Genomic DNA, 15380 nt, shown 5'->3' with positions numbered 1-15380 from the left:
GCAGTGAAAATGCAAACTTGGAGGTGGTTAGACACCTTTTTGTAGCCTGTACTTTCTGCTTAGTAACAATCCATTATCTCTTTAGTTATGTTTTTGGGGGGTTTATTTGTTCTCTGTGAGCTGCCCGGAGGAGACCATTGCTGTTGAGAACAGGCAAACAGATTGAGAGTTTAGAAGGGACAGAATATTTATTAAACTCTGACATTGTCTTCAGCTGGCTTACTTTAAGGCCATACTAGTCAAGTTTTGAGGCCTAAAACAATAGTTATTAACTGAAAGAGTGCCCATACGTTTTTGCATGCCACACCCACTGTTTTATTTACTTTTATATTCGGAATTGTGCAAACATTTGTATGCAACTGTATACAATGAATACACCGTGCATAAATCAATGTTCTTAGCACATTTTATTTACGTACATTAGATTTAATAACCCTTTATTTTAAGGATGCTGCAGAATCATGACATGGAGACTTAATAATACTGGTACATAATATACCACAGAGCACACTATTAAGCTAGGCCAACTACACTGGACAATTTCATGTTCATTAGATTATATTTTCTACCATTTTTGTTGCAAAATATATATTTGTTTGGTTTCAAAAGTTGTATGTGTTAAACGATGGTTGTTCTTCCATAAGTGGATTGTATTTAAAGATTTGGGAGATAACAGGATGGATGCCTTTCTGCTGCTGTGAAAAGCATTGCAAAGTAATGTGGCTCCCTGGTGTAGTTAATATGGATAGTGAGGTGGTACGTGGAGGGAAGGGCAGGTAAGAAGACTGGAGGGGGGACCAAACTTGAACAGGCGAATGGTACAGGGTCTGGGGACGCATTTTTGTTTTTGTCCAGTAAATAGCGTAACAAGTGTCCTTGTAAACTTCATAACAATAGTGTCTGAGGGAAAAGACTCTCCGTAGGATTATGCACCCCTACAGGAGCAGAGCACTTCGCTACAGAACAGGGAGGTCAACTTTTCCACTGCTCTTGGCAAAGAAGTTATGACCCTTGGCATATCCCCCTTTTTTTTTTTTTCTTTTTCTTTTTTAACAGGGTTATCTAACTTCTGTCAGGTTCTTCCTGCTGCCTGGAGGGTGGCTTGGTCCTTGTCAATATGGAATTGCTGCGCCTCTCCCACACCCTCTGGGACAAGGGGGCCTGCAACAAGAGCTCTTGTGTCCCTTGAATATGATAACCACACCAGATATGTCGTTCGTTATATCTCTGCACAAGCAAGTGGTTTACTAATTTCAATTTGTAATTGTGTGACACTGAAGTTTTGTGTTTTTGTTGTTGACAGCCTTCTATAGACCTGATAATCAAGGTGTTTGAAAGAGTTTCATCTGATCATTTAGAGACAGCACTACCCCATTTACTGGACTTATTCAGCAAGGTATTGTATTCCAAATGTCCTTGTTTAGGTTATGAAAAACTTGGTTAACCAGACTGTTTCAACCATTTTGAATACATTACTAGCTTATTGTTTTATTATAAGACTTGTTTAATGTTTTTTCGTAGTATCGTAAAAAGTATTTCATTTGCCATTTTCAATATATAGCGTGTCCCGAGTATTGGGAAGTTGGCCTGCTTGTGTTTGATCGTGATTAATAAATTAGACCATCTGCTCCTCTGGCTGGGGACCACCTTGTACTGCCACATCAGCATTAAAATGAAATAGTATGAATAAAGGATTACTGCAAAGGAAATATTAAAGTAATTCTATCGTTTTCAAATAAGCATTGCCCAAGCAATTGTATTGTGTTTCTAACGCACAAAGTGATTTATTTTAGCATATGCAAAGTTTAACAGTTCAATACATGATTATATTAAGATACAGTACAGTCAATACCAAAAGATACATACATACTGCTGCGCTAACCACGAGCACCAGTAGACAGTAGTTCACCCTTGAATACTGTGATCAGAGTAGACTGAGGCTAGTGGGGGTGCAGCTATGATTATATATACAGTCAGTGTTACAGAGTGAACAATAGAGATGACGTGGCTTGCTTCTATAGGTCCAGACATCAGATGGGTCCAGGGTAAACAGGTCATAGGCTGGTTCAATATAAGGAATCCAAAGGTGGGGGTCATCTCTCCAGGGGATGAGCTCTGTTCTTCCCGCCTGACTCTCCAGTTACAATTAGTCTATTAGCATTTAATGGTCAGTATCATATTACAGGTTTATTCCCTAACATCAATAACTAGAGTATGCTGGTGAGAAAAGGTTTAATATGATACTAGACATGACACCTTTCTTATAACCTGAACCTGAAATAACACTGAAGTGTACATATAATCATATTATATAAACTAATAATAAACTAAATACTATCTGCCTGTGTAACGGAACCAATATGAATATGAATTACATAAATAACTAAATGTTGTAATGCGAGTGTGTATGTGCGTATTTTACTGTGTGATCGCAATATGCCACGTGTAGCGTGGCATACGGAGTGCAATCGACCAATAGAACAATATCAACCAATATACTTTCGTTCATCCAATTATACGACTTCGACAGAAAACACCTCAAAATATCAAATAATGAGATTTTATTAATTTAAATAAAAGATTTGCAGTTGCAAGCAATGTAGAGAAAGTTCACCCTGCATCACGATTTGGACGGATTCCTTCTACACTCAATGGGGGAACACTTTGTTTCTAAAGCGTAGCAGTTATATTTATATATTCTTTTCACATTTAATCTGTCATTTCTGCACACATCCCTGAACTTGGGTGCATTTTTTTTTCTTGTTTCTAGTACATAACCGCTGGGCAACTGTTTATAGGCATTGGGTGCTTATTGTCCTGCTTTAGCTTTTGGGTGTCTATACTTAATGTTCTCTTATAAATAGAACAGCTAAGGTGGCTGAAAAAGCCTCAGAGACTGAAGGTTTTTAACTGAGGAAATTGATTGTCTAGTTAAAAGTGTTTTAGCATCATTCCAATTAAAGGAAAATATTCCTCCAAAAAACCCTTTCTGATTTAAGACTAATCATTGAGTCTGGGTTTAGACCTCATATATCTAAAATGTCTTTGAAGTTCTTATGTATCAAAACTGAATGTCTTTGGTTTGTGATTATTGATATGGAGCCAGGACTGAAAACTCCTCTATTTAGATTAGTGATTCATATAAACTGCATACTGCTGATTCCCTTAGCATTACACCATACCTTAATAAAGTTAATCTTAACACTCAAAAATCCTAACTACAAATAAAGACACCAACAACTTTGTAGTGGCAAATAAAAGTAAACTTTTTATTTATTAACTTATTTATTATTATTAACCTATAAAGGGTGGCGGCGAGAGCGATCCAATCAGCTAACAACTAATAGCGAAACCGAACAGTGTATGGCCCACATGCACTAACCACTGGTCCCAGGACCCAGTCCTTTACGATCGGCCGGTGCTTAATCTGGCGTCATTGTGACCACTCCCCTCTGGGCTCCCCAAGACATACGCGCACAGTGCAGGTCAAGGGGTCCTCACACAGAGGCACCAAGAGCCAGGGTGCTTTGAAAGGAGCAATGACCTGCGGCCAATCAGCGGTAGCACCGTATGAATTAGTCGCTGATTGTAAAAGCTCTCCTGCCACGCTGCAGTTCTTTAACAGACACCCAGCCCGCCACCCATAAACCTCACTAACCTACCTACTCTCCAAAAAAGTTGCTCTACAAAGATCCAATTACCTTCTTCCGATAGGTGAACCCCATCATTTCTATACAGGTGTCCTAACTCCGATCTTATCAAGGGGTGATCTACCACTATCCCTCCTAGTTCTAAAATTGTTTTCTTTGTCGCTCTATTTAACTCAGATACCATATTCTTTATTTTGTGAAAAGCTATCTCTGCCCGCCAGTTAATTCGGGGAATTATATTGGACCAGCAAACCGTTACTGAAGGCCATTGCCTCTTAATGTTCCTCAGATCCTCTCTAATGGCAATAATTAAGTCCAATGACTTACCTATGCCTACATCATTACCCCCAAGTGTATAACAAACACATCTGGTGGGCCAGCTCTACCAATTTCCGTAGCCAGAAGTGGCATCAAACCTTGCCATCTCAAACCTTTTTACTGATCCACCGAACATCCACTGGCCTTGCAAAGGCTTCTCTATTGTTGGCAAAATTATATCTGGCCGCCCAGAACACAAAAGAATTACCAACAATCTATATGTTTATCCTGCGAGTTGAACAACCTGTAACCGATAATAGGATCCATCACTACCAGGTTGGTCTCATCCACCATATACCATCGATTGATATTTGTATCACAACTCCTATGTAGTATGGGAAGGTTAAATGACTTTTAAGGGATATTAAAAGGGGTAGTGTTAACCCAAACGAAGGTAAAAACCATAACCCCGGAGGCACATCACTAATCAGGTCTTTATCTGAGGAAAAAATTGAGAAAATCCCTTCATGTCCCTGTATAAAACAACGGCGAGCGGAGGAGCCCAAGGTTAACACGGGAGGGGGAGTGACCTACTGCGTACCAATTACCTGTTTGGCCTGATATGTTTTGTACGCATCTGATTTCCAACGACCTAAAGCTTTAATGGCGCTGACAGAAGAGCCACCCTCAGCAGCAGCTATGGCCGCCCCAATCCTGAGTGCCAAAGAGTGACTGGTCTAAACCCTCGTGCACTAGCGCACGTTTAAATATAGCCGTGAACTGAAATTTCGACAGCGAGGACCTGTCAGCATGAATTAACCAGGGCTCAGCATCACGTGGTCTAACTCCTTGAAATTTATTGCACAATGTCACAGGACAGATATCACTATCCTCTTGCGCAGAAATGGAGATCCAATGACCACGAGCCGATTGTTCTGTTTTGGATCTAAGGATTTGACAGGAAAGCATGTTAACATCCAAAAACATATGCCTAGCAGACAAAGCGTTCCCCAACTCATGCTTAGATTGCGCCACTAACTCACCCTGACCACGCCAAAGAAAGCAAGCTAAAAAGCAGAGCCTCATAAGCACTATCAGCGATATACGCCAGCGCAGACATAAGTTTCCTTAGAATGTTCTTATCTATAGGGCAGCACGGTGGCTCAGTGGTTAGCACTTCTGCCTCACAGCACTGGGGTCATGAGTTCGATTTCCGACCATGGCCTTATCTGTGTGGAGTTTGTATGTTCTCCCCGTTTTTGCGTGGGTTTTCTTCCGGGTGCTCCGGTTTCCTCCCACACTCCAAAAACATATGTAGGTTAATTGGCTTCTATTAAAAATTGACCCTAGTCTGTCTGTCTGTGTGTATGTTAGGGAATTTAGACTGTAAGCCCCAATGGGGCAGGGACTGATGAGAATGAGTTCTCTGTACAGCGCTGCGGAATTAGTGGCACTATATAAATAAATGATGATGATCTACCGGCCTTCCCACATCCTCCTTTCCTGGTTGAATTTGTGACCAACCCTTTAGGGCTTTAGATATCAAAAACCCTTTCGTAAAGTCAGCACACCCATGAAGTTTGGCCATAAATGAAATGCCCGCCAGCATGGCCGCCATTGAAGTTTTAGAAATTGCCTCCTGATATTTAACCCAAATAAAATCTATCATGTCAGCGCTCTGACGTGAATCGCACCGACTGCGCGACTGTAAGTATTGTCGCCATTGAAGCCAGGCAGCCTGAAATATTCTTCTGGTGGAAGGAGCCAGCGATGTTTCCGCCAGTCTTACAATACCTGCTCTACTACCTGCAAAACAAAAGGGGGACATGGCGTACCCATAATGTCAGCCTGCGGAGCCAATTCCCTAAAACGTCCCCACTGCCCTCGAGATAAAGCGCCAGCCACCTCGTTCTCCGCATCAGGGACATGTCTCTCTCTGAATGTAATATCATCTAGCGCAACACTACATGTCTCAACAATTCGATAGCTGGAATAATGGCTGCACTACATCCAGGTTGTCACACCAGAATATCACTTGCTGCCCTTTTAATAGCGACGACCAGAGTTCTACCGCCACGACAATGGGGAACAACTCCAGCACCAGCAGGTTGCCTAGCAACCCCATGAATCTGGCCATCAATTCGCGCATCACTTACCCTTAAAGTAGGCTCCAAAACACACAGACCCTGAAGCATCTGTTACTAACTCAAGCTGACTACTAGAGACTGGTGGAGTTGGCCAAATACCAATGCCATTAAAGTTCTCTAACCTCAACCATATTCGCAAATCTCCTTTAATATCCTTAGTCAGGGTAATTTGCGCGTGCGGACGCGACATTCCCGCTGTAGCCAACTGCATCTTTCTACAGACCACTTTTCCCATGGAAATAATTCTGCATGAAAAATTAAAGGAGCCTAACAATGATTGAGCCTGACGCAGAGAGATAGACCTTGAAGACAAGGTGAGCTCGATTTGATCTTACTAGCTTCTTCACCTTCTCCTGGTGTAACCAACAACACCCTTCCAATGTGTCTATCTCAATTCCCAAGAATGACAAACAAGGTAAGGGACCCTCCGTCTTGTCATGTGCAACTGGCACTCCCCAAGATAGAAAATAAAGCCTTAGCCGAAAACAGTATGTCTGCACACTCTGATGAATCTGCCGTTCCTATGATCAAGAAATAGTCCAAATAGTGAGCAATACACACATGACCCGGTCCTGCCTGTATACACCAGTGCAGTAAGGAGCTGAACGCTTCAAAATATGCACAGGACACCGCACAACCCATCGGCAAACACTTGTCCACATAGTACCCGTCTAACAGACGGAAACCCATGAACCTAAACGACTCCGGATGCAGGGGAAGTAAGCGAAAAGCAGTTTCAATATCTAACTTTGCCAACAAGGCCCCTGATCCAAATGATCCGACTAGGTCTAAGGCTTCCTCAAATGATTGATAATTCACGGAGCTGTCTTTTATGGCTATGGCATTGTTAACCAATTGCCTAGGGGGGGTGAAAGGTGCTGGATAAGCCTAAGTTTCCCCACTACTTTCTTAGGAACTACTCCCATTGGGGAGATAACTAAATCCGGTATTGGAGGAGATAAAAAGGGGCCCGCCATTCGACCCAAGTCCACCTCTTTACGTACTTTCTCCGCTAAGACCTCTGGGAAAACATAGGCTGAGCGCAAATTCTTTTTTGCACTAGCCTTGACCATACCAACTATGGGGAAAGGAAAACCATTATTAAAACCCTAACTCAAAAATTCCGCTTGTTTCCGATCTGGAAACCAGCGAAGCCACCTGTCCAGCTGCTGTGTCTGGATCGGCGATACTGCCTTACTGAGTAGGCCCTGGCTCCCCCCTGCCTCTACATGCATCCGGCACAGCTCTCGTGCAATCTTGGGCTGGTTGAGGTCCCCGGCATTTGGAACAGACATACCTATACCTACATGAATTTTCCCGAGTGCATGTGCCGCTGTTAAAGGCAAAGCACCTGTTCCTATTCTGTGCTGGGGGAGAACTACGTCTCCCCTGCATGCGAAACCTCTGCACCCTGAAATCTGGTCTCTCACTTTCCCTTGGACGCATCATTTCCATCCAAGTCTCAACATCCTTACAGTCAAATGGAATGATATGTCTCCCTTTGACCTTCTCGCGGAAGCTTTCGTCATACCTGCGGCAAATAGTACCCCCATCCTTCTTATAAATCCCCGTAATTAGATGCAGGTGTCGCCAGACGCCTCCGGCCTAGTTTCCAAGTACACCGAGGCAAAGACACTAAAAGCCGTCACCCAATTAGGGAATGACTTATAGGCCTCCTCGCTTATCCCCCCCTTCTACTTCGCTTTTGCTAACTCCTTCTTCCCCACTTTTGTAATGATGAAAATATCCACATACGAGCCCTTCCAAATCCTTTCTCTCGAACTCTTCCTAATTCCTGCTGTCAGCGCTGTATACGGACTATGCATACCTGCGCTATCACTGTCAGCTGCACGCGCTATCCTCTTCTGGCTCTTAGCCCCGCTAAAATGTTCATTCAGTAACCTCAATAATTTACGAGAACCGCTTTCAAGTTCTGATGAGGATCCACTGCTCGTAGATGACATAAGTAGACTATTTGTCGTCAAATTTTGTCTTACACACATTCACTCACCTTGCGATGCTCTTCCTGGACTTGCCCCTCCTTCCATCCCAGACGCCCCTTGCACTGATGCTGCACTCTGCGTGCCTGATAAACGGCGTCTTCTTGATGCCGTCTGAACTTTTGCTAAGCCTCCAACCTCCACTCTGCTGCTAATCTGTTTTTCTGGGAGACAAAACACATTAGTATGTGCCTCACTCCTTCTGGTCGCAGCATGCGCATGCTCAGGTGCACCAGTCATAGACGTCCGCCTCACATTGTCCCTTTGTACATAATTTCCATTGTGTGTGCGCCCTTGCTGCTGACCTAAACGCCGTGAATGGGGAGGCAGATGTTGTGATTCCGACTCAGCTAAGGGCCTATTCTGGTAATACGACACTCCAATGTACTGTGGGGAACCACCGGAACCCTCATAAAGGCAACATGCATGGACGCTACCATGACTACCAAGCCTACTCTGATGGTGGCTCCTCTTCCATGTACCTGCATCCCTGCGCTGCCCCCCCCCCCCCCGAAAGCCTCCGAAGGGAAAGGAAAAGATGCCTCTACATATGCTGCGTGTCCTGACTGAGGATGAAACACCGGCAATCACCTGACCCTTCCATGCCCTAATGAAGGGGGAGGACGACGTTGCTGATAAGCCCCTGATGTGCCTGATGCGTTTACATCATGCTCCTCATATCCATATAACATGTCCCTATTTCGCCCATGAAAAGATTGAGGGCTAGATTTACTAAGCTGCGGGTTTGAAAAAGTGGGGATGTTGCCTATAGCAACCAATCAGATTCTAGCTTTTATTTATTTAGTACCTTCTACAAAATGACAGCTAGAATCTGATTGGTTGCTATAGACAACATCCCCACTTTTCAAACCCACAGCTTAGTAAATCTAGCCCCGAGTGTTCATAAATATCACAGAACTGTTGGCTATCCACCAGATGGCGCTCCTCGCCTGCCTGATAATCCCTGTCCTGGCTTTCTTCTGTATAATGCCTAGTATCCATGTCATACTGATGCCTGATGTCCTCCTGATAATCAGTGGTCCTCACCCGTGGGCTGGCCGGTGAATGTGGACTCCCACCTCTAGTGACCCGTGTGACCTGTCTGCAGGATTGAGGCTGCCGGAATGAAGGACCCCTCTTACACCCCCCCCCCCCTCCCCTGCCATTCCTCCCAAACCCTGCCTCCAGCTTCTGCCCAGTTACAGCAGGAGTCACAGACCTAGACCTAGCTACATTATAGCTCCCTGGTGGGGTATGTGGCCTTATGGGGGAAGGAGTTTCTCTCCTGGGTCGTGGTGCCCTGGCTTTTCCTCTCGTGCTTTTGCTGAAATATTTCTGCTTCTGAGACCTGCTAGGCGCCCGACCGCGCATGCGCACAGCATCGCGGCCGGGAGAGATGACCCCACCGCTGCCTCCGGCCGTCCCCGCCTAACTGCTCCCTGATGTCTATCCAGACCCTCCACCCGAACAGCATCGAGCTCAGGAGCGGGCATCTACCCTCCAGCCCCATCAGGTAAGTTGGAGGCGCCATTACCCGGGGAGTTCAGCCAAGTCGCTGAAGCGGACAGGGGGACCCATGCTGCGCCTGGGGCGAGACATTTTAGCACCATGGGTGTAGGAGAATGTCACAAAAAGATGGGCAATTCAACGTATAAAACAATAGCCCCTGCAAATCAAGCAATAAAACACAGTGTGTGTGTGTATATGTATATATATGTGTATATATATATATACAGAAAAAAACTACAGACAAAATGAAAGAGTACAGCTATTGAAACTAGAGCCAGTAACTTCAGATAACCAAGTAATTTTTCACTCAGCCTGACAGTGATCCAATCAGCAGAAAATCCTGATGACTAGAGGAAGTTGAACTGCCTATTAGACTACTTGCATTGAAACCCAACCTCCTAATTGAACTGCCTAAGCATAAATATAAAACCTCCTCTTTACTCCACCCCCCTACATCTGGGAGCAGCAACCTTCCAAAAATTAACCCTGTGATGTCAGTGCCTACTTCGTGACAAGCAGCTGCGTTTCTCTGCATTCAGCTTAAGGCAGTGGATTCCAAACTTTTTCAGTTCAAGGCACTCTTGGGGTCTCCAAAATTTTTTCAACGCACCCTAAGCCAAAATAATTACCAACTAGTCCACCTCCTTGCTTACCACTGGCCCTGGCCGAGGCACCCCTGTGAGATCTCCAAGGCACCCCAGGGAACCTAGGCGCACAGTTTGGGAACCACTGGCTTAAGGGCTTCATTTTTAATTGTACATTCTGATCTGTCTTAGCCACGATTTCCTGCACTGTGCAATATAGTATAAGACTGTCCCATGCAAAATCTAGACCACTTGTAGATATTTTAAAAATGTTATTGTTTGGAAAATCAGATTAGGTGGATCACAGCCATCTTCAGATCTATCAAAATTAGATCAGGGCAGAGAAAGGCTGTAGTTGTGTCGAGGTACACTGTCCAGATTATCAAGCAGAAAAAATTGTCCCTATGCCTTGGGTTAAACTGTTACAAATTTGTGGTCAGGTTTTTTTTCCTTTTGAACAAATATCAGCTGGTGTGACTATAATGTAGTAGTCATTACCGTGACTGGTTTTATCTCTGAGGCAGTGCCCAGGGATATTAGACTACTTACGTTGAAACCCAACCTCCTAATTATAGCTATATAACACATTTGGCAAGAACTTGATAAACTTTATAAACTTGTATCCTACATTACTGATATGTGTAATCCACTGGAATTATATTCAGAAGCAGGTCCATGAATACTATGCCATCTGACCATATGAAGATTGTGGAATCTAGACTGAGGTATCGGTTATGTTTAGGCATAGTGGCTGTGCCCTTAGCTGGCTTTTTCATTGTTTGTTAACATTTTATTTATTTCAAGATAGGCAGGTCTACAAAGTACATGAGTACAGTGCAAGAAATGGGTAAACAAAATAAGAGCACTGTGGGCACTACTAACCAGGATGTTTTCATTAGAAGGTAAGGCGAAAGGGTGGAGGGAAGGGAGAGGGGGTGCAAATCCAAGAAGCCATAATCGTTTTGTGCAAGACGGGTTAAATGAGCAATTTTATCTTTGTTACACACTACAGAAAGTTTAAGAGTTGTTGTTGATATATATCATGTACTTCATCTGGCATGTGTGCCCTATTTTATTGAGCACTGCTTGTCTCATAGTGGCTGCATGGGATTTTCCGTCTACTGCTAGCTTTTAGGTGGCCATAGCGACTGTGTCAAATGAATTTTTTTGTTGACTTTGCTATTATGGGAAATAAAAAAAAGAACTTATGTATATGCGTGTGTATATGTGTGCATGTTTGTGTATGTATATGTAATATATATATATTATACACCTTCAAGTCCTACCAAAAGGCCTTGCATTTTTGTGCATTCCTACTAGGTAAGGTGGAATGATCCTTGAGCTGTGCATCCTCTTCAATATCTGTCAGACACATTGGAGAAAAGTTATGAAGCCTGATTGGAACACATATTGAACTGGTAGCAGTGTATTCTTGAAACTCTGTCCATTGCTCCCTGTCCAGCACCTCAATATCAGATTCCCATGCCCGCTCATTTGAATATTTCGCTGTTGCGCCCATAGCTGTGCGCTTCTGCACACAGCGTCGACACCAGCCATTTTTGTTAATGCCTGTCTGGGGCATGTAGATTCAAATGTCTTGAGGGGCCTACTGGTTAAGCGGTCTCTGAGAGAATTATGGAAGTGTATGGGCTATAGGAACTGGTGGAAGTTTTTATTGGGGATGTCAAATTGTGCTTGGTGGTCGGGGAACGATGGGAATGTGGCAGAGAGTCAATTGTGAGAACTGGAAATGGGCCAGAACAAATTGCTTATTTGTACAGTCCCATAACACCACAGGGAGGGCAACCACAGTGTATACAATGTTAAGGGAGGATGGCAGAGAGTGTTATGTTGGTATACTCCATCTCGATAGCTATCCATGTTTTAAAGAATTCAGGTTCATTTCTCTGAACACAGTGGGCAAATTGTGCCACTGAGTGTTTTTAAAATTTGGTATACTTAAAGTACCACCGTGACCGGAGTGCTGCAGGATACACAGGTCTTATTCTTAGGTTGGTTAGATGTAGTGTTTGCTCCGCACGACAAGGTCATGTTTTAATTGTTGTAATTGGCCTGGAAGAGTTGGTGGTATTGCTTGGTAATGAACACTCCCAGATAACTTGATTTACAAAGGGGCAAGTTAATGGATAAATGTTTCTCCAAGGTCATTTAAAGAGAAACATCTAGCACTTTTGGTTTTCATGAGCTTATTTTGTACCTAAAAAAAATGTGTGGTACTGTCAATGTCCTTTAAAAGTTTTGAGAGTGAAGTTTGAGAAAAAGTTATTGATAAGAAGTAGGGATACAGAGCGATTTTGTGCTCTGGGCAGCAAACTTTAATGCCTGAAATGTCTTGTCGTGAGTGGATGTTAAGTGACAGCAGCTCTATGACCATGGCAAATATAAAAGTTGGGATAGGGCAAACTTGTCTCGTGCCTTTAGTGACTCCAAACAGAAAAGATGTTATTCCATTCAAAGACACTGTTGCCCAGGGGGATTTAGAGATTTTGGGAATTTGTGAAACCAATGGAGGATAGGACCCGGAGCATGAAGGGTCAGAGGTGTGGTCAAATGCTTTTTCAGCAGAGAACATCAGTGCTAATGGGCCATTTTTGCTCATGAATGCTGTGGATTAAGTTTATTGTTTGTCTAGATCTTGATGGCCTGGGTGAACCAAGGTGGTATGTATTAGGTTCAGCATAGTCGCTAAAATATTCTCCCCTTTCTACTTTGATAAATTTGACACACAAACAAATGCGTTGGAGAGCTGTGGAATTGGTACTTCCAAACAGATTTGACATCATTTGCAGGTGGTGGCTGTAGTATACGGACAATTCGGGTGTCTTTTCCAATTTGTTACAATGCTCTTTTACCTGCTTCTTCCGGTAGGAATGTACACTAAAGTTGTTTTTATGGGACTGCTTATTTTCATTTTAACAAATCATGTTTAAAAAGGTATCGCACTATATTTGCACCTTCTTTTTCTCCTCATATTATTACATCCGGAGTCTTCTTGAATACAAGAGAGGATCAAAAGGAAGTTTGAACCCGTTAAGGGTATCCGTTTGTCATGCTTTATATTAAGCACTATAGAGTAAGTGCACAAACAAAGGTGGAATTGGTAGAAGCTTTATTTTGAGTTCTGTCTAGATCACCTTTTCCTTGTCTATTGGAAATGGAGAAATAAATATTGCTGTTTGCAATTCACATTTCTAAATCCTTTACTGATTTTGTGAATTATACACCATGGTGTTCATTTTATTAGAGTTAATACAGTATATATGTTTCTTTTTCTTTTGTTCACCTATTAACATGGAGTGTTTATGAATTAAGAGAGAGAAAAGCATCTTTATGTTTGAACTGTTGAAAATTATTTTGCATATGAATTTGAGATTTTAATTTGATATATTGTTTTTTATTTTTTATTCACAACAGCGCCACACTTTTAATTTACTCCTTTTATATATTTAGGAACATTTAGCTCAGTTACAAGTGAGTTTTGACAGAAGGGTCTGTGTGAGGTATTTGTCTATGCTGCCTTTTAGGTGTTTGGAGAGAGGGATTGGGGCAAATTATAAAGTGCTTCATAATAGTCCTGGATTCAGGTTGAACCCTCTCTTTTGGCAAAGCTTATTGGCTATCATAGAAGTGATACTGTAGCTTTCTCAGTGTGACAGCAGCTCTTCCAGAGCAGCACATTAAGCTTTCCTTTTTAAAGGAAGTATTCAACAAAAGTCTTTTGTTATTGAACTATATAATAAAAGGGAGTAATATAAATGTCATTCATGACATTGAGGGGGTGGAGGCCTATATAGAGAAACTCCGGTGTGAACCAACCTTGGGAGGGGTATTATTCCTGCCTCTGTAACTGCCTGGGTCAATGAGAGAACCATTAGAAAGATTGAGTAAGATTGATGTGGTATTAAATGAGTGTAATCCTTGGCCGAGAGATTGTTTTGATACTTGTAATTGGGTCACAAGCTGTTGCAAATATTTAGCGGTGGAAAGGGGCGTTTGGATGAGTTTGGGGCCTTATCTAGTTTAGGGTTAAGTATGAGTTTGAAATTTCCTCCTGTAATTTGTTGGGTTGCATAAAGCCATTTAATGAGCTTAAGGACTTTGGGTGGGGAAGGGGGGAGGCTCCTTGGCCCTGGTTAGGTGTATATAGAGATATTTAAGGTGACTGTCTCACAACACCGGGTCCCAATTATTATTCCATGACAGCCGGACGTGTCTAATCTTTGAGAAACAAGAAAAAGGACTTTTATGTATTAGTATTACAACTCCTCTTTTGCAATCAGCAGAAGCAGAGAAGGTTTGTGAGCATTGCTTTCCTTGAAGTTGTGTGCTTAGCAGACGGATGAGGGAGAGAGCAGATAGTCATCTTGCAGCAGACTCCTCTAAGACAATTGTTTGTTTTTAGGAGAATTTAAGCTATTAACGGTTACCTCGTCTAGCACCTTTTCAGCTTAGTGTGGAGATTTTATCAATGAACCTTGGTCCGCTCTTAGGGTGGAGATAAACTCTTTCATCTTAGAATTGGGTGAGGGGATTGAAATATGAAAGTGGGATAGCTGCAGAATGTTGAGGTGGAAAAGGGAGAAGAATTTCCAAAGTGGTCTTAACACTAATGTAGTCATATCGGGCATGGTCCATCACAGTAATAATGCATTTTATTAGGATTTATATAAGCAAAAAGGGAGTGTAGATGGACACGTTGTGCATGTCCTTGGGCCCCTTCTGGTCTCCTAGGGACATTGTATAAGGTAGACTAAATGAATAAGGCTTGTGCCTGGGGGGTTGTATGGATGGGTATGGGGAGTGGGAAAAATGGGGATGTAAGTAGGGAAGAATTGGGCAAGTGATGGGGTGGAAATAAAAAGGGAAACATCAATTTTTGGATATTAAGAAAACTGAAGAAAGAAATACATAACATTATACAGCAACATGAGTAAACAAAATCTCAATCAGTGGAACAATAGATGTACTCATTTGCTAAATGAATGCATCCGGGTTCCCCCAACACATTCCATCTCCACAGCACCTTGCAAGCTGCATAAAAAGATGCCAATACCCGCAGTTGCAGCCCTCCGAAGGCCCACTGCAGTAAATACCTTCTAAGGAGTGTCTGGGACTCAGCCAGGTGCAACCACAGGTCTTGTCATAGTTGCATGTCTAAAGAGCTTGGAGTATCGCCAATGGGTAGCACTTCAGTAACAATACATTGTACGG

General features: G+C 42.8%; 1 protein-coding gene across 3 annotated transcripts in view; it reads left to right on the top strand.

Annotated features, from left to right (window-relative positions):
- Window positions 1-15380, top strand: part of TOPAZ1 (testis and ovary specific TOPAZ 1) — a 103454-nt gene that overhangs the window by 48732 nt on the left and 39342 nt on the right. For all 3 annotated transcript variants that reach the window (XM_075212397.1, XM_075212396.1, XM_075212398.1), the window contains exon 11: window positions 1304-1396. In XM_075212397.1, the coding sequence (XP_075068498.1) occupies window positions 1304-1396 (93 nt within the window). The remainder of the gene's footprint in view (window positions 1-1303; window positions 1397-15380) is intronic.

Source organism: Mixophyes fleayi, chromosome 5 (assembly GCF_038048845.1).
Source record: "Mixophyes fleayi isolate aMixFle1 chromosome 5, aMixFle1.hap1, whole genome shotgun sequence".
In the NCBI taxonomy this organism is placed as follows: Eukaryota; Metazoa; Chordata; class Amphibia; order Anura; family Limnodynastidae; genus Mixophyes; species Mixophyes fleayi.
This window is presented reverse-complemented; position numbering and strand designations above follow the sequence as displayed.